We start from the raw sequence: 19,654 nt of genomic DNA on the forward strand, positions 1-19,654 counted from the left end.
CATACTCGCACCGGAAGGTTGGATCAACTGAGCCGCTCTCAGAGATGGCAATTTCCTTGTGGAAATTTTTAATGTGCTCGATGTACTTATCCACAGACTCAAAGGGGAGAGCACACTCTGGCCGGTCACAGTTGAATGTCCCTATGGTCATGCTAGCCATCATGGCGGTGGCTTTGTCTCGGGTGAACTTGTGAAGTAAAAGGTAATGCTGCACTAACCTTGTGATTCCCATGAACACCCTTGAACAGTTTTTCACTTGACACCTGACTTCATTATCTTTTTCTATGCTCTGATTGCTCTGATTGGCCTCTGGTGTACTATTACTGACACTTGTCTGTTCTATTTCAGTTTCCGTTTCAGTTTCAGGTTTGTTAGGGGGCAGCGATGCCTGATGCATGGCCCTGTAATGAAGAATTAGATTGTGCTGGATGGTAAACGCTGCAGAGCATCCTTCATGAACACAGCGATATGGTCTGTACGGGCTGTAGGCATTGTCTGCGTCGCACAATTTGAGGCTTAACCTCTTCTGAAATTTCTCTTTCTTCTCCTCTTTTGTTGGTGTGCTTTTGGAACTGCTGGGTTTCTCTGGGGAAGATGAAGCAGATGCAGTAGAGGACTTTGATTCATTTACTTTACTCTGCAACACATCTGGCTTTTCTTGCTGCACTTTTCCTTTTCCAGCAGGACTCAGTTTTTCTTTCACGCTGGGTTTCATTTTCACGTCTGGACTCTGGTGTACCACGGCTGGCTTTGGTTGCTCCTGAGGTCTTTCAGGAGTCGATGGTGCCACCTCCCCAGGTGGCTTTTCAGTCAAATAGTTCTGAGGTGATGGCAGTTGTGTAACAGTTGATACTTCAGGTGTCACACTTGGTCTCGCTGCCTCTCCTGATGCAATTTCAGAATTTTCTGGATTTCTTTCATTGCTTGGATGTGGTGCGATTACAATGTCAAGGGGTTCTTGTTTTATAGCCGGTAACATCGGTAGAGGTTGTGTTACACGAACTGCAGTGGATTCAACGCCTGCATGACTATTACACATGCTCTCTTTGTTAAGCCTGAATGCTCGTCTGTTACGAGCACTGATTTTTAACTTTTGCATTTCTGCTTTAGACAATCTGTGGACTTTTTCATAGTGGATCCTCAATCCAGTTGTTCTTGTGAATGTTTTTGGACAAATCTGACAAGGATAAGGAGACAGTTTGGATGGCGTTCTTTTCAGTTCTTCTATCATCTCATTGGAATAATCATGCATTTTACTCAGGTGTTTGAATAACGCTTCCTTTGTCATGAATGAGAACTCACAGTCATCCTGGTCACACTTAAAAGGCTTTGGTACCTTTTCAGGGGGTTTCTCGTCATTTTTACTCAGTGTTTTAGTTTTTTCACGGTCAGGGGGTGTCTCACTATGACTGACATTTTGCTCTATGGACATTGCATTCCGCATCTTTTCTTGTGCAGCCTCAATCAAATCCAGCCTTTGAAAGGCATGTGACATTTCCATCAGGTTATCCTCTTGATAAGGTCCAACGAGGGGTGGATTTGCCATCTCTTTTGCTTTCTCTTGCTGCTTTTCAGGGGGAACTGAGAAGGAGTTTGAATGGTCAGTTATATTTGTATTTTGTGGCTCCTGTTTCAGCGCCATAGGTGAGGTCAAAGTGGTCAAGCTGGAAGATTCCTGGGAGAAATCTCCATTTGGCATGTTGAACAATGCACCATTAGTATCAGGGACATGAGGGTCATTGAGGAAATCCAGAAAGGATGTTGGCAAGTCTGCTGTTAAGTCAATTTCATCCAGAGGTCTACACTGTGAGCGTTTAGACAGATGGCCTCCAAGAGATTTGGTGCTTGTGAACTCTCTGAAACATCTCCTACATATAACTTTGCCATCTTTGATGATTGCTGGCCATTTGGTACGTTTGCTCAATCTGCTGCGTTTTCCTTTCTGTGGGTCAGGATCCTTTTCATCTGTGGGGTTGGTTTCACCTTCAGCATTAGGACAGTCGTCATCATAAGGGAAATCAGTGTGAATGACACTGTGTGGAGTGAGTATGCCATCTACAGAGTTGTCCATCTGTTCATAACCTGGGGTTGGCACGTTCTCTGTCTTAATTATTTCATTTGTAGCTTTCAATGGAACTTGAGCCTCTGGGCTTAGACATTTCATGGGCATATCAATTGATGAACACTGAGTAAGACACGAGTTCTCACTTGGAGCATATGGAGTGTGGTAACTTCCATCGGGAAGGCTGTCAATTGTTGAGATACTGTTTCCATTATCCACATGTCCTGTCATACTTGGACTGCTTTTCCTTACACTGTCTACACTGTCTCCAGTGCCATCTGGATGCATAAGTCCATACTGATGTCCTCCGTTATGCATGTGCCCCCCATTGTCAAGCATTAGAGAACTCGACACGTACTGAGACATCAAACTTGAATCTGAAGGAGGATGTGGCATAGTAGGACCATGTATAGCTGCCATTGAATGATCTCTGTCAGAAGGGTGGGGCACCGTGGTTTGATAAGGGTCTGCTTGCCAGTGAGGATAGCTGCGGGAGGGGTACTCATTGACGTTAAAGGCATCAGGATAGCTGTTATTGACAGGAGATGAAGACCATGACTGAGACATGTCTGACTGCATCATCACACTGGGATTACTAGGGCAGCCCCAGGAAGGGTACAATGTAGGATTGACCATAGGAGTAATAGGTACAGGCTCCATTGATCCAGGATAACACTGGGATGGTGAGGGAGAGCATCCCATTTGATAATCCACTTGCTGCATTCCTGGTTTGTTGCATAGTATGCCTGGCTGATTTGGTGGCCTATTCCCCTTTTTCGCTGTTATTTTGGCCACTTTGTTGTATTTTTTTGCTAATTTCCAATCTTCAAATATTTCAGGGTGCTGCTTCTTCACATGCCTTGACAGACTTTTGTTTGTACTGTATGCTCTTGAACAGTCATTAGATGGGCAGCAATGCAGGTTCTCTTCACTTCCAGCAGGAACAGCAGGTGTGCTGGAAGGATATCCTTGTAGCGAACACGGAATTTCTGTCTTGATTTGACTCTGAGACATTATTTCTGGTACCACTTTCTGGAAGTCACCGCCTTGTATATTATTATGCAGATTTTCCTGTTGACTTGCCCCAGGATTTGTAGCACTAGGAACAGGATAAACTCCAGGAATATCACCTTGTGGAGTCACATTATGGTGCATATGTGGTGCCTCTGGTGGTATATTTGCATGAGCAGGTGCTGGAGTGGGGTTAGCCAGTGGAGAGAAGCATTTCTCTGGTTCGTTTATCCCAAGGCCTGCTGCTGAATTCAGCATGTTTTCAACTGAGTGTTTCACTTTCATGGGAGCAGACTCTTTAGCAACCTCTGGTGATCTGCACGGTGATGCATTTTCCTTTGATGCTTCCCTCACATAGGCATCTATGTTATTTCTTTCAAGACTCAAAACAGCAGAATGTGCATCATCTTTGCTTTGTGTGCTCTCGGGTAATGGTCCTACTACTGCACTAACAGGGGGAGTTTGATTCATAATGTTAAAACTGTTAATGGGCACATTTGCATTATGATGCTCTTGGTGGGACAAAAATTCAGACTGTGAATAGAATATCTTCCCACAGTTGTCTGTTTGGCAGGTGTAAGTAAGGTAATGCTGAGCTTCATGATCATACAATAGGTAGGCCTCATTGAAAACCTGGCCACAGTTTGGAAACATGCACTGGGCCTTGAATTCTGGGTGTGTTTTTCTATGCATGAGGAGCTCTGAATTGGAATTAAAATTGGCCTTGCAATCCAGCTGTATGCAGATATATGGTTTGCTGCCACAATGCATCTGCAAATGATCATTAAGATGCCTGACATTAACAAACTGCCTTCTGCAATACTGGCAAACCACTTTCTGCTTCTGTATTTCTAAAAACCTCATAGCCTCTTCATCATCCTTGTGAGATCTGACATGTGCCATGAGATTACGGAAAAACTTGAAAGACTTTGAACAGTTTTTCACAGGACAGAAACAATCCTGACTAATCTGTGTGTCTGATGTAGTTTGTTCCATCTTTACAGGTGTCACCAATTGGTTGCCAATTTGAGATTCAACTTTTACAGGGCTGTTTATCTTTGCCGCAACCTTTGAAAGTTTTGATGGGCTTTTAGGGGACTGAAATGGTTTGGTTACTTTCCCTGCAGCTTTCATTGCTGCTAGTCTTTCTTTGCATGATTGCTTTACATGTGATGCTACATGTGGTTCTAAAACCTCCCTACTTTCAAAACTGTCAGCACAAATCGGACAAAGATACACTCCATCTTTGAAATGTTTCTGAGCATGGCGAACAATTCTGTGACCCAAGAACTCCTTGTCGCACAAAACACAATACTGCATGTAGGCTCTCCAATTTCTGAACCGAGCAGACACAAAACCTTGCTCCCTAAGCTTCTTAGCCTCTCTGTTCTTTTCTTTTTCATCTGTAATTTCATTGAGTTCATTTGTAGTGGTTAGAAGGAAATCCTCCAGATCTCTGTATTCAGGGAGTTTGCCAAGTGCACTTTCCATCTCCTGTTCATCTGTGTCATTGAGTGTGTCAATAGATGAGACAATAGCTGCCTCCTCGCCCATCAATGCTAAGCAGTTACGTTTCAGTGTTTTCCAGTCCCAGAACTCTGGATCAAAAGGCCACTGTGTCTTCAAGGCCAGCAGTAACTCACAGCGTAAAGAATTGGGCACAGGCAGACTACCGTCCTCCTCAGGTTTTTGGTCTGGTTCGTTGTACAGTGACTCCACAGCATAATACGAGTCAACAGTAGGCTGCAGGAGAAATTCGGTCAACTGGCATGCACGCTTAACCTCTAGATCCGTTGGCAAGAGGCAGGAAATAGTCTTGCAGATAGTAGACTTGCTGTCTTTATGGTCACTGGAGGTCATTTTCAGAGCTTGAATGCACATTTCTACACACACTGGAAGCCCCACCTCTCCAACCTAAAAAATAAAATAATAAAACAAAACATAAGAGAAAATATCAAAGATTTTATCATAATTTTATAAAACTTGAGTCAACTCCATTCTTCTGTGCTGAAAAAGGTCTTAGTGCATTGTAGCTATGGCATCACATACAGCAACATACAAGCCCCTGTTCATTTGAGTCCAAGCACTTAAAATGGTTTTCCTTACCTCATTTTGAATGACTTTGATGAGAAACAGAATGTGACAGACACTTCTACAGAGAAGAGTCATCTCTTTGCTGTGGCTGAGAAATGACTCTGCAGATGACTCCAATCGCATGAGTAGTTTACTCCAGAACAAAGTGAGCTCCCTGAAAACGTTAAGAAAACTAGTTAAGATTATAATAGAAGAGAATGTTTAATGATCTGTTTAATATTAATAAACAGAATGTTACACAGATTATAGCAAATGTTTATATGTGCTAAATTTCTTCAATCCAGTTAAGATTCCATGTAATATTATTCCAATCAAAACATGTTTACAAGCATCACATATTCAAACAGAAACAAATCATTTTCACATGTATAGATTGTCTGACGTGCCAGAATCAGCAGTAGGAGAAATTTTACATTTCCAACAGAAAATAACACAGCTGTTTCTGCATCTCACCAATTTCACTTTCTCCCCCCGTAACAATCTGAAGTTATTTCAGGATTCATTTACATGCACGTTGACTGGTAAAACAATCAAAGTAACCCACCTGTCTCAATCAGAATGGAATTTAGATTCAAATTAATGACTGGATCAGAATATTCCAACAGGTATGTTTTTCTCTAGCTTTTTTTTATTCCAATCAGGCTTTTACTATGAATACGTGTAAACATGGTTATTGTCTCACACAATGAAATTTGTGGGTCTAAGGAAATTAAGCGATTGTATCAGTCATACTAGATTCATCCATACTTGGGTGGAACAATACTTTTGAAAAAAACATAAGTAAGGCATCTTTAGCCTTGTTGATCAATACATTTAAACAATCCAAAAGCAGTCCATCAGAAAAAGTAATTCTGTTGCTGTTTTTATAACAATTTGTGGGAAACATTCTGCAACACTTACCAAGCACAATAAACATCTCCTTGGAGAAGCTGACGCTTGAGAAAGGCAGTACACAAACAGAGAGCTCCTTTCTCATCTCCTTCTGACTCCAAGTTGCAGATCATTTCAAGAGCATCTTTGCAGTCTATTGATGCAATCTATTAGAGAAAAGCCAAGAAATATTACTTTAAGATCTTTCATTAGCGGCATTTAAGCACACAACAGTATTTATTCTAAAAAGCACATATTCATATTATGATCCTCCAATATGTATTATTGTCAAATATTTCATTCACATTCTTGTTCACATGTTCTGGACAATAGTTTTAATAATGAGTCATGCACGTATTACACCCTCTACATTACTGCAATATTATAGCCAATCCCAAGCCTGCATTACATCTACATCTTTCAAAATATAGAGCATTACTTTGGTTTCTCCCCAGAAGTATGACTTTCTTTTACCCACAACTATCCTGTTCTGAACAGGCAAAACAAGCAATTCAGTCAATAAAAACAAGCCAAAAATAAGCAACTAGGATCCTTAAAAAAAAAAAAAAAAAAGCCTAAAGTCTATCAAAGTCTTGTAACCGTCAGGCCTAGCAACAAACAAAGGCTTATCTTGTGAAACAAGTGTGTGGATCAACTGATGCCATGAATAAATCCTTATCTGGGTAATAAGTAATAATAAAAGACTGTTATGTGGATAGTCTTCTTCTGAGTAAAGTTTTAATTGGACCAATACTGGAATAATTCTGTTCATGTAAATGAAGCTTTTGTCAGATATCAGGGATGCATTGAACAGTTAATTTGATGGATTTAATTTCCATTTCATTTAAGAAAACGGCAACTTTTGATTCCCTTTAATAAAGGCTCTTTTAAATATAATAAATTTTTAATAACATGTTACAGTAAAAAGTGTAAACACTGTTGCCTAAACTGACATTTGCTCAGTCACAGAGATAATGAGAAGTTTTAAAGGATTGAGTTAATTCAGGTGTTTAAGCCATTTGCAGATGTTTTTGAAATGCCACACTACTACAGTGTGCTAGAGGTTTACGGGAGGTACATCAGTGACCAAAACAGTGACTGCAAATATTAATGTAAAGCTGAGGCTGTCTGAGCTTCACAATTCTTTCTTTTTAGGGAACAGAGAACACATTAGCAAGGGCTAAATTAAAGCAACTTTGAGTTGGTAGTCAAGGAAAGCCAGCAGAATGAAAAACACATCAACCAGCACACTACATTAAACCACAGAGCAGTATCACACCATCTTGGTGTGGTCAGTGTGAACAAAGAAAGGTGAGCAGCTGCAGCATAGAGAGGAAGTCTTCTTTGTTGAATTATTGGAAATCTTTGCGTACAAAAAAAAAGGGCCTACACAAAGAATACTGTGTTCACAAAGAACTGTTTCTTACCTCTTCCATCAGTTGCTCCTGGTTTTTTGACATGCAAATGCAAAGCAGGTAGGTTTGTTTGAAGTTCCCTTTTCCTTCATATCCTGGATATTCTGAGCACAACTTTGCAAGGAGAGCAGCTTTATCAACACTGTCCACTTTGATAAGGTGCTTTATTCGCATGTTGAGAAGCGTGGGGCCCTCTAATTCAAGATACTTGAGGACTAAAGTAAAAAATAAAAAAAGGGGAAAAGAAGTGCAAATATCCATGAGAAGGAACTCAAACAAACACAAATGACGACCAAACAATTTATTATTTAAAGAAATTGCAATAATCATAATTTAATTTAAACGCGCCTCCCAACCAATCCATATGTGTTAGAAATGTGTGCACTAACCATGATCAGTTTGTGGAATTTGATTGGACAAGATGCTGTTTAATGTCGTGTTGGTCCAGACGCCATCCTGCTGTGCCAGAATCCAGAGCAGGTGGAGTTGTGTGCTCCCACTTTCTTGTAGAAGGTTGTGTGCCAACTGTAAGGGAACAATAACAATAAAAAGCTGAACCCTGATGCACTGATGGGACACATGCCAAATAATGTGACACAATACAACCAAGATTTCAACCTATGTGTTTTGCTTCTTACTTATCCACACCAAATTCTTTCTATCAACTTTTCTTGGCTTAGTATTGTAAAGATAAGCCCAAAAAACTCTAATAGCCTGGGGGATACTGACCTTCATGGAGGACTGAAACTCCTCCCATAAGGCACCAGGAACATGCTGGGGCAGTAAGAGCAGCAGCTCTGCACAGCTCCTGTGAAGCAAACAGTCATTTGTTAAAGCCAGATTTAGGTCAAGGATGTGCCCACATTCTATAAAATAAGAATAACCATGCAAGAATAACTATTCAGTGTTTGTAGCAGTAATGTCAGTGTGGAATTGTAGGAAAATAATGGGGTGGTGAACATGTCAGAAGCAGCACATCCATCAGTGTAGGTTTGGCCACTGTTGTTTTTCCTGTGAGCACAGCGCTAAGAATAGAATAAATCTCTATTTATGATTAATAATTAAATCACATCACTGATTTTAGTGACCACAGTGTAAGATTTTATTATTTCTACACTGTATGCTGGAGGACTTCTCTTTTAAACTAAAACTGTCTCCCGTGCTGGTTCATGGCTGCTGCTAAAACCAGTTGAAAGTTGGTCCAAGCAAAGAACCTTCTTCTTTGTTTTGTTTTACTTTCTTCCTACAGACAATGAGCTACTACAAAACCACATCATTAACTCACTTTAAGCATCTTTTCCAAGACATGTTTATGTTCAATGGTCCTACTACAGTGTTTTGAATTTCTGTAGACAACCACAGTGCAGCAAGACAGCATATAGCGATTTGACTTGTTTTTTTCCAGTAAAGAGATTAATTTGCTGTTTTAAACAGTTGAACAAGAAGGAACTGGTTCTAAGAGTTGGGTTCTGGCTCTGAAACAGCAATTGAAAAACTATAAATACTATTAACATAATGTTAACAACCTTTTAAGTCTATATTAGATCATTAATACGTAATACACACTAAAACCTGGTTTAAAAAAAAAAAATCAAACAAATGACAGTTGTGAAAATAAACACAGTTTTGAAAGCAGTTGTTTCTACAGTATTTTACTCACAGTGCTAACTTTTCAAGTAGGAGTGGCACATTTTCACATTCGGAGGAGAGACAGGCGGCAGCTTGAGCAAAGCTGAGGATGGCCACGGTGTAGACCTCAAGCAAAGGCAGCGGATCCTCATCAGTTTTCCAACGACCAGCATGTTCTACAAGAACCTGAAAAAAAACAAGTATGGGAATAAGCCTCACTATATTTATATAAACTTTTATTCATCATTGGGGTTGGTGGGGGGTGATTTGAAGCAAACATAAATAAATAAATAAACCAGGGATGTTTTGGGATTAATATACAAACATGCAAAAGAAAAAGAAAAAAGGAAAAAGGGGGAAAAAAAAGGACAACCCCCACAAACACACACACATGGTCAGTGCCATTATGGCATTTTTATGTATGCCTTATGTTAAATCATATTACTAAAAAAACCCTTATAGAAAAGTCCCATGTGAAAATAATATGCAATGTAAAAGGCTTTTTGCATAGAAATTTGACAAATTCCCTAGTTATAAGCTGTATATTTGTCGTTTCTTGTTACGTGTTATACTAAACAGTCCTACATGTGTTATTACGTAAAGAAATTGTCCTTAGTACTGACCCAAATTAGACTGAAAGAATATATCAGAAATATCGATTTCATAATAAAAAGAAAATAAATAGCAAAAGATACAATTGACATGCTGCTTAATAGCATAATAGCAATTTAAAGAAGTCTTGTGCTCACTTGATCGGAAGTACATCGATGCTACAAACTGCAGACAGACCCGTCCCTGCTCTCTCTCTCTCTCTCTCTCGCTCTCTCTCTCTCTCTTTTTTTTTTTTTTTTTTTTTTTTTTTTACTTATTTCCTACAATAACTTTAAAGTTGAATGAATTCCTCGCAGCGGTCACGCGCGGAATGGAAACATACCGAAAAGCATCAGTAATTTGGTGCGAAAAACAAAAAAGAAAAAAAAATGCGCATAAATGGAGACCCTAAATCTTTTTTTTTTTTTGCGTAGCCAGTGTTAATTAATGAGGAGGATGTAATGGAGTCAGTGACCACTGACACACTTTCCCCTTCAAATCACTGTCTCAGCCAGATGCAGTCGGATCGCTTGATTTTTTGCCCCTGGCATAACTTTAACACAGTTTGCTGGTGATGCTACTACCGTTGTAATTAACATATACGGAGATGTTATTAGCTGGAATAATTAGTACAAAAGGCCGAGGCTAGCCCCTGCAGAAAAAAAAAAACCCTTGCTCTCTCCGTTCAATGAAACACATTCACAAAAGTAACCAAAATGTGCCTAATTCTACAATCTAAAATACATCTTTAGAAAACGTCGCGGAGATGCTCTGTTTTAAGGTTAACGTGACATTTCAAGCTGCTAATACCAGTGTATCGTTCAGTGCACATCAATGTAATCGCCCTGGAAAATCTCGCTAACGCAGCTATCCATTTTTTGCACAGCATGACCACTGCACAGGGCAGGGGGACCCTGCATACCAGCTAGCAACATTCATCTGCTATTAGCTATGTGGCCTGGAAAATACGAGCAATACTTGCATTGCTGGCAGACTCTGCTGTGACTTTATTCCACAGAAACTGCCTGACTTTGCAAATAAATGCATGCCACAAATGAACATCACTGAGAGGTTAGCTGAAAACCCTCAAGGAGGTTTTTTCCACACCACGAAATGCCAGGGAGCTAGCGAGGCAGCTAGCCCCTTAGCTACATTGTTGTAGCAAACGTATACGCGCATCCTCGGCCAGGAAGCCAGAGGGGCTGCAGGCTGCCCGGGATGAGCAGGGGGAGAACGGACTAACCTGGCAAAACTCCTGGCAGAAATGCAAGGTGGCTTCCAATGAAGACTGCGAACTCTCTTTTAATGCCGTGGTCAAACCCTGGAACCGCTCTCGGAGCTCCTCGATAGCTTTCCGTGTATCATATTCCTTCTCTGTCTCCCCCTCCGCCATCTTCACAACAATCACGACCGCGTACGCACAGATGTTACGCTGCCAGACCCTCACACGCACGCGCACGCAGGGGGGAAGGGAGAACACACTATTCCTCATGCATATTCCTGATGTTTAAAAAAAGCATCCAGGAGCAGCACATGATCACACTTCACGCAGACAGTGCGTCTTGTACTGACTCATACTCATACTTACACTCATCAGCCTATTTTTGAGTAAACTGGATTTCCTTCAAAACTGTTTGATTCACAAGATACTGCAGCGGATTGACTGGGAAATCTTAGAAGGGACCAGCCTCAATCATACAGACTCCCTAGTGAATACAAATTTGACTGACATTTACTGTCCTTTCATAGGTTCATAAATGTGCATTACTCTGAGCATTGCAACACTATTCAGTACAACTTGCCTGGTAGTTCCTCGTTACACAATTCCATACTGTATGTTGAATTTATCTGTCACCGCTTAAGGATCATTTGGGTTTGCAAGTAAGCACTTTGACCTATCTCTCATCAAATTTATTTGATTACTAACTTAGGAAACTGCAGATCTGAAGAAAGTGAGGTGTAAATAGACCTAAAATTCTCTATATCCACTATCCTGTTGTCAGAGATTAAATCTCAGTTGTCCTCTTCCATTAAGTGAAGGTTTTCGTACTTCTACTTTCATCTCTGTCATAGGAGGAAAACTTTCACTTAACAAAGGAGTAGGACCGAGATGTCCACTCGCCCCCACCCATAGTAGCATCCTTTCAGCACACAGTATATACACATAAAAATGACACACTTTCATGAAAATGTAATACCTTTGTGCACATTTTAATTGATTAAAAATTCCACAAATAATTAAATACTTTCTTATTAATGCAACAATAGCAAACTAATAATTACACATCACAGGTACAAGAACACAATCAAAATGGTATCTGGCAATAGCAAGAAGATGGACTTTAAAACAGAGAAGAGCTTGCACATATTAAAAACATTGCCAAGTGCTGTCAAATGGTCTCAGGTCCCCCATCTGTTACCCCTTCTTATGAAAATAGCAGGTGCTGCAGTGACAGCCTGTGTGGTTTCTTAGAGTTAGGCCATTTGAGTTTACCTGAAAGGGGAAAGGATAAAAAGTGAGAAAACACAAACTGTCCAAGTGAATAATACCACCGTTTTAATTTAGCTCTTCAACAAGAAAGCAAAGTATAAATTGAATTAGAACTTGCTTTAAAGGAGCTTGTTGTAAACCTGTTACAGACATATCAGACCTAACATCACAGTTCAAGAAACTACGCTAAAAGCTATTAATACTCTCCAAAAGATTGTATTCATGCAATCACTCTTCAAAATATACTGATGCAATTTGAACACTGGCAAATTAATATCATATTAACCTTATCCTAATGCCTACCCTACCATTGAGTTAAAGTTAACTTGCTATGATAAATAATAATAATGACAGAACAACACACATATTGACCATAATTATTATCTCAGGTTATTATTATTATTATAAGATTCTATACATTTCCTACATTGAACACAGTATGAGAGATACTATTCCACAACCACCTGTACCTCAGAGGAATGACTGGCAACACAGCATGTTGCCTCTGAAGTGATGTTCTTTGGTACCGCCATTGTGTCCATGGCGCTGCGAGGTGTTGGATATGCTCTCGAGAAGCAGCAGCCTGCACACTGGTATATTGGGAGCTTTCCTGAGAAAAAACTCTCGACCAGCATGCAACTGTGACAACCCACTAGAGAAGGTGGTTTAGAAAGCAGAAGCACAGACAACAAAAGAAAAGAAACACCAGTTGATTTCATTGAGCCCATCGTGGTTCCAACAGAGATCTAGAAATGTGGAGACAAAAGAAAACTGTAAAGCAGAATCCTGCTTAATCAAGGCAAGAGTAAATCATTGATACAAACAGAGTGGCACCTCATCGAGAGCAGGTTTCCTCATCATTGTGACACTGCACAGGACTGCTTTATATTGAAGGCTTCTGCTTCAATTAATCTAATTTTATATCAGTGTCCCAGCAACTTCCTGGATTAGGTGAAACCTGCCTGCCTTATCGGTTATCTCAGTGACTCCTTTGACCCCTTCCCACTAATCCCTTTAAAGCTCAAAATGATGAAAGCAAATCATGGAAACTCATAATATACCTCAGCCATCTTGAATATGTACCTTACATTTAATCCCTTGATTTTTGTTACTTGGTAACTAAGAGTTGTTATCATTTGCTAGGTCACAACAAATGGAAAGACAGTAATTAAAAATTTTATTTGGCATTGTGGTTTAGTAAAGACTGACCCTTTGTATGAGCTACATATAAGTGTGTTAACTATATTGTTTAAGTAAAGATTGCAACAACAAAAAGATTATCCAAATTTCCTAAGTATTTTCAAGGAAGTTTATAATTATTCTGGTTGGAGACTGTTAACAGCTGTGGATGTTTTCTCTTTAGGGTTCCAAAGAAAGTTTAGGACTTGTATTGATGCTACAAAATGAAAATATCCTGATGTTTGCAGTTTAATAGATAAGAACATTATTCTCCTACTTTATATTGCCTGTCACTGCAGTTCACTGACATTTAATGCAAAGAAACCTTAAACCAACCCACATTTCTTTATGTATTGCCAACAAACTGGAAAACACTTTTACTGATGTACTGTAACATGGCAAACATAAGTGGTACAGTATCTAGTATAATGCAAAATCTGTTTGTCCACTTCTAGCAAGCTTATAGTTAATATATTTAACCACAATTCTTCAGATTTTAAATTCTCTTAGACAAGCTTCCTTGCCATTTCTTTTAGTAGTCTTCAGGAATACGTCATTGGGTTTCTTAAAGAACATTTAAGAGATTTTCTTTGGATGTCGGCTGCCTTTTGTTGTGTTTTCTGTCAGCAGGGTTTCAATAATGTCAAGGATGTCAAGGTCAGGATTCATCACTCCAGAACACATATTGTCACTTATTTGAAAAAGAACATGTGCTGATCGCCACCTTTCCATTTCAACCCATTTGCATTGAATCAACTTAGGGCCCGGATGCACCTCTCCACTCTTATGTCCTATTTTTAAAGGATATGTTTCTAAATTTTTTATTGATGCACGGCACACCGCAAGGTGATAGGCCATGTTTTTAGCCAACAGCTCTGATAGAATAACTATGATGATGAAATAATACATACACATTTAGTATTTCTTACATATAGAACGACCACATTGCTCATGTGTTCATACACTTAACAAACACTCCAGATCACATACTTTTCAAACATAAGTGAAGGCGAATTTGTCCTGTATGTCCACATGACCCATGCATGAAGAGTCTTACACTGCTATATTTTGTGAGTATAAGCACAGCAAGAATGTATTTACTGATTCAGACTACACAGTTTACGCATTAAACTGATTTAAGTAGTCAAACATTGACATATTTGCAAACAGTCCATTAATGCCACATCTACTGTGTTGGTCAGTCTTGTTGGATTCTGAGCTCAAGACTGGTATTTTTTAAGTTTTTGAATATGATACCCCCTTTGAGGGGTGCTTTAATTGAATTTTCAGCAAAACTTTCCTAAATAACTATTAGTAAAGGCATGACCCGCAATGATTTAATGCATGAATGACAGCAGTTTGTATAGTGAATTCTTTATCAAGATCATCTGTGGATTTATGTTATAACTTCACACTTAATAGATTATCTGTTAATAAATGTTATTTGAATAATACATTAATCGATAAGTCACAAAATCATGTTGTTTCCATTAATGTTTAAATTGAAGTCTAATGCATTTTAATATCTGAAAGTAATTTTTACGTTTCTTTACAACCTAGTAAAATGAAAACTATAAGGTGGGTGATACATATAAAGAGCTATTTTTTCAGACTTACCTTATGTCACATCAAAAAGATGATATTTCAATTTAGTTTTATGTGAAAGACAGGTCATATGGGTTACTGGAAGTGATCTCAAACAAAGGTTCTCATGTTTAGTTGGGAGTTGCCTGTGTTTTTCTCCATTTCAACTTTATATTGTTCTCACATCCAGGAAGGTCTGGATGGAGAAGGTAATGAATAAATGAAGAGATAGTTGTTATGGAGTTTCCATCTGCATTTCGTTTGAAATGTCAAGCATGAATATGAATCTTTCTTCTTCTTTTTTCTTTCTTTTTTTTTGAGAGAGAGCGAGGTGGGGGTGGGGGCTGGGGGGGTCATTTATAATTTTGCTTAAGTGCTCATGTGTCCTTGGTTGTTCTGGTTACAAATCCTTGTTCTAAGACATCCGGGCTGACTGTGAAGAATGAGATTGTAAATGACTTAAATGTTACAGAGACTGATTTTTGGCTTATACTGAAGTATTTACTGAAGCCTAATAGTAAAACAAATGATTTTATACTTAAAAATCCTGATAGCAATGCATTATTGCTTTGTCCACATGCAGTTTGAATAAACATGAAAAACTCATGAGCAACATGTTTCAATATGCTTCTTGATGTGACTGATTTTTTTCATTTATTTATAATCTACTGAATTGATCAATGTTATTTAAAAGATACAGTCAATCAATCCTATGATCTAAATTAATAATGTGTGATCTCTCAGCAATTTTATATTTTCATAATCCAGATAGCAGCAGACTTGGCTAAGTGCATGTTCAGTAGATTGTTCATGAATTTCTGACAAGGAGGATAATGATTCAGCATTAGTTTAGGGAAGTCTGAGACAAAAGGCACCTCTAAGGAGGATGGCTGAACATTGGAAAGCTCAATGAAACATTAAAAAAACTGAGCCAGAATGCACATGGGATCAGTATGACTATTTTCCACTCTCTTATCTATCTGCAGGGTTCTCATCTTCTACAGGCTCACTAGCTAGGCCATATCCTAAAACAATGTAGCCTATATAATTATAAACTCTGTTAATGGATCGGTAGAACTGGAAAATAATGCTTTTGCCCTAAGAGGCACAGTGTTTAGGCCAACAATACTGTGCATGAATGTTAATATAGACCGCTTTACCACTCCTACAGCACATGCTCCTATTGGTTCAGCATCCAGGCCACAAAAACAATCTGTTTACAACATTTATGTCATGCACACTTTCCAAGAATCTTTCACACTTTTAGGTTCACAACCCTTTTGTCCATTGCTAAATATTGTGAGGTGTGGGCTAAAAGAAAAAAAGTTGCATCGCTTGCCCATACGTTAGCTTTGTATTTCCTTTTGCTTTCCTGTTTTCACTGCGTTTAATAGCTCTAGACTTTGTCCGATGACGTTTTGTTTCACATTGTGCTTTTTTCCCCCTCTCTCCTTCCATACTGAGTCAGTGACTGGTTTGTTTAAATTGCTAAAGCCATTTAATTTTGCTTTGCAAAATCTATTATGGGTCAAAACTGAAATATTACCATGATGGCCATGTTTTTGCATCAATCTTATTTATTAATGATCAGATTCAGTTAGAATGCCTGACTGAGGGTTCTAGGAGATGATGATGCTCCCTACTAGCCATATTTATTCAAGTAATAACATTGCAGCACACTTCTGCAGATTCAGTCAACGTAAGGTTACTTTTTGTCCTTTTGAATTAGCTTATTTTCTTTGGTAGAAGCAGAAACAATCAACTAATGTTGGTTATTTTTAGGTGCAGTGTCACAAACTACTGCTGATATCAGAATTATACAATACAGCAAACGTGTCTACATACCAAGGGCCAAAACTAGCACACCAGAGGGTCCAGTCTTACAATTTATTAAATGTGAAAATGACATAGAAATCAATGACTGCAATTCTTTTGAAAGAAGTATTGGTAATTCGTAATTTGTGTAAGTGAGGTTGCATTTTCATTCATTCGTTATCCTAACCACTTAATCCAATAAAGGGTCGCGGGGAAGCATGAGCCTATCCCAGCAGTCTTTGGGCGAAAGGCAGGGTACACCCTGGACAGCTCTCCAGTCCATCGCAGGGCCACACAGAGACAAACAACCACTCACACTCACACTTGTGGACAATTTGGAGCAAACAATTAACCTAACATGCATGTCTTTGGACGATGGGAGGAAGTCGGATTACCCGTATAGAGAACATATGCATAAACGGAGAGAACATGCAATCTCCACATTGCATTTTTCATGTTTAAAAACTAAACATTTGAAATGAAGGGGGATACTTTGTTATATCTTTTATACTTAGTGAATCTGACTTCACTTTGCATTATGAGGTGAGTCAGTTCAGGTGGTCAGGACTACTGCACGGAAGTGGAAATGTGCATTTACATTAAAAATATTTTTTCAGATATTAGAAAGGAACTCTAGTCACCATGTGAAAAACTGTATTTGTCAGTTCCAGAAACATGTCTTTAAAATGTTGTTATTAGAAAGGGAGGTTTATTTGTATAGCATACATGCAAATAAACACCAACAGTATGAGGAATTAAACCTTGGTTTGATAAGAGGCCATGAATAGAAGTTGTTTTAACCTGCAGACCTGCAGTTTTCTGGAAGTTTTTTCCACATGTGAGGAACATAAAAACTGAACGCTGCCTGACTCTGGGAACAGAAAGTGGATTTGACCCCAATGACCTGATGAATCTGGTTGATTTATACATATATTAAAAAAAGAAAATGGAGGATCCTCAATGTATTTTCACACTAAACCATTCAGTGCTTTATAAACTAACAACAGGATTCTTTATCTCAGTTCTTTGACAGACAGGAAGTCAGTGTAAAGATGTGAGAACTGCAGTTAAATGATCCACTTTCTTGGTCTTAGAGAGGACTCGAGCAGCAGCATTCTGGACTACATACACCTGTCTGATGGATGTTTCAGGGAACTGTTTAGGGACAGCATTACAATAGTCTAATCTTGTAACGATAAATGCATAGACAAGTTTTTATAAATCCAAATGAGACCTTGACATGGACGGTATGTTAAATAAGACATTTTATTTATGAAGTTTTAAAAGAACATACAATTTAAAAACATTAATAAAGTCTCAAATGAAAATAATTTGTATAAATGAAAAAAGATCAAATTCATGTCCCTGAACTAAAGGTTTGACACTCATGCAATAAAGCCCTACATCCACTCACCGCTACTGTTGTGCAATGTCTTATGAGTTATTTGTTTTGTTTTTACAAATAAGTAAAAAAAAAAACAAAAAAAAATGCTGAACATCTGACTATAATACAGATGTTGATTTTTTGTGTTACATCCATTTTTTTTTCAAAACTTTGTCTTTGTGTTTTGTTCAGCAAGTTGTATTGTTTAAACTGTTTAAATTTTCCATTTTCCCCCACTGATTAAGAACATGTGCCAAGATTTTAAAAAGTCATTCTGCACCCAGTTTTGTTCATCAAATATTTGTCAAAAACTTCTTAAAGGATTGTATGATGCTTTATATAACCTCTGTATAGCCCAGTGCTTTTGATATCCACAAGTAATGAGACAGGCAGCCAATAACCAATTCTCAAATTATGCATGGTATTGTCAGTAGATAAATATATGGTAAAACAAATAATTCTGGAGCATAGCATTAACAGTAGCATTTCCCCCTCTATCTCATCACATCATGGAAAAAACATGGCATGTATTTTCTGTACAGTTAGTTTTACTTCAGATATCTTTAGTGCAAATACACAATCCGTTCTGTTTAAATGAGAGATCAGCACAGCAGCATGAGAGGAGTGACACAGTGTGGTGGAAAGCGGGACCTACCTTACAAATTCCATTCAAAGCGATAACTTGTGTGCTCAGCCTGTACAATTGCATCATCTCATGGGTTCATGATGATTAAATATTACTTTATAATTATTTATTAATGGTGAACGTTAACACAGAAAGACTGGACCTCTGCACACAGACAGGTCCTCCACGATGAAGACCCATGCTCCAAAACAGATTTAAAACATCCACTAACCATTACGATATGGTTTGTTGTGGCTTTGTGTTTCAAAATTATAAACTTTCTGAGGTTTAGAACATAATTTATGGTAACTTTAACAATTTTTGTCTGTTTTAAAGTTGTTCATATCAATTCTATTTTGTTCAGTATTATAAGGTTACCACTCATACAGAAATATAAGCAGCAGGTCACTGGACAAATGTGAGTCTACTGTCCTATCAACATTGTTTATATAAGCATTTATTTATTCATATTTTACACCTTTCTGTAGTTATTTAATATCTTTTTGTGCGATTATATTTATTTTCATTCCGGTCATTGCCACTTTTGTCTCTTTGTGTCCAATATGGGTCATTAGGTATCTATATTCTCGCAGTGTCTTGTATTATTTTAGTTGTTTTGCTAATCTACAACCATTGTCTATCGTTGTAATCACATTGACCTTTAATTTTTTTTTTTTTTTGCCTCGCTTTGTACTTAATCTGCTGAGTGGTAGATAATTAATAAATTATTAGGGAATATTTCTTTGTTAGACTTCAGCCATTCTTTTATTATTATTATTATTATTTCTATTCTTTTAAATTATTTAAACTTCGTCTCGTCCATTCATTTGAGCGTTTAGCCTTTGTTTTTTTAGGTTATATCACACCTTTCTTTTCAAATAAATGGATCCGTTGTCGTGACATT

General features: G+C 38.3%; 2 protein-coding genes across 2 annotated transcripts in view; both read right to left on the reverse strand.

The window, feature by feature from the left end:
* The window catches only part of znf292a (zinc finger protein 292a), a gene marked incomplete at its 5' end in the record, with an annotated part of 12,433 nt that extends 1,368 nt beyond the window's left edge, over positions 1-11,065 (reverse strand). Inside the window, 8 exons of the mRNA XM_079261762.1 lie at positions 1-4,987; positions 5,180-5,321; positions 6,068-6,204; positions 7,465-7,667; positions 7,842-7,977; positions 8,182-8,260; positions 9,113-9,267; positions 10,916-11,065. The exon at positions 1-4,987 is cut by the window's left edge and continues 1,368 nt beyond it. Of these exons, the coding sequence (XP_079117888.1) occupies positions 1-4,987; positions 5,180-5,321; positions 6,068-6,204; positions 7,465-7,667; positions 7,842-7,977; positions 8,182-8,260; positions 9,113-9,267; positions 10,916-11,065 (5,989 nt within the window). The remainder of the gene's footprint in view (positions 4,988-5,179; positions 5,322-6,067; positions 6,205-7,464; positions 7,668-7,841; positions 7,978-8,181; positions 8,261-9,112; positions 9,268-10,915) is intronic.
* Positions 11,066-12,088: 1,023 nt separating this feature from the next.
* On the reverse strand, positions 12,089-12,891 carry cga (glycoprotein hormones, alpha polypeptide; the record flags this gene model as incomplete). Its single annotated transcript, XM_079261599.1, has 2 exons — positions 12,089-12,166; positions 12,634-12,891. 2 exons carry the CDS (start codon positions 12,889-12,891, stop codon positions 12,089-12,091), a joined length of 336 nt encoding a protein of 111 aa, XP_079117725.1.
* Positions 12,892-19,654: the final 6,763 nt, after the last annotated feature.

Source organism: Telmatherina bonti (assembly GCF_933228915.1).
Source record: "Telmatherina bonti genome assembly, chromosome: 22".
NCBI lineage: Eukaryota > Metazoa > Chordata > Actinopteri > Atheriniformes > Telmatherinidae > Telmatherina > Telmatherina bonti.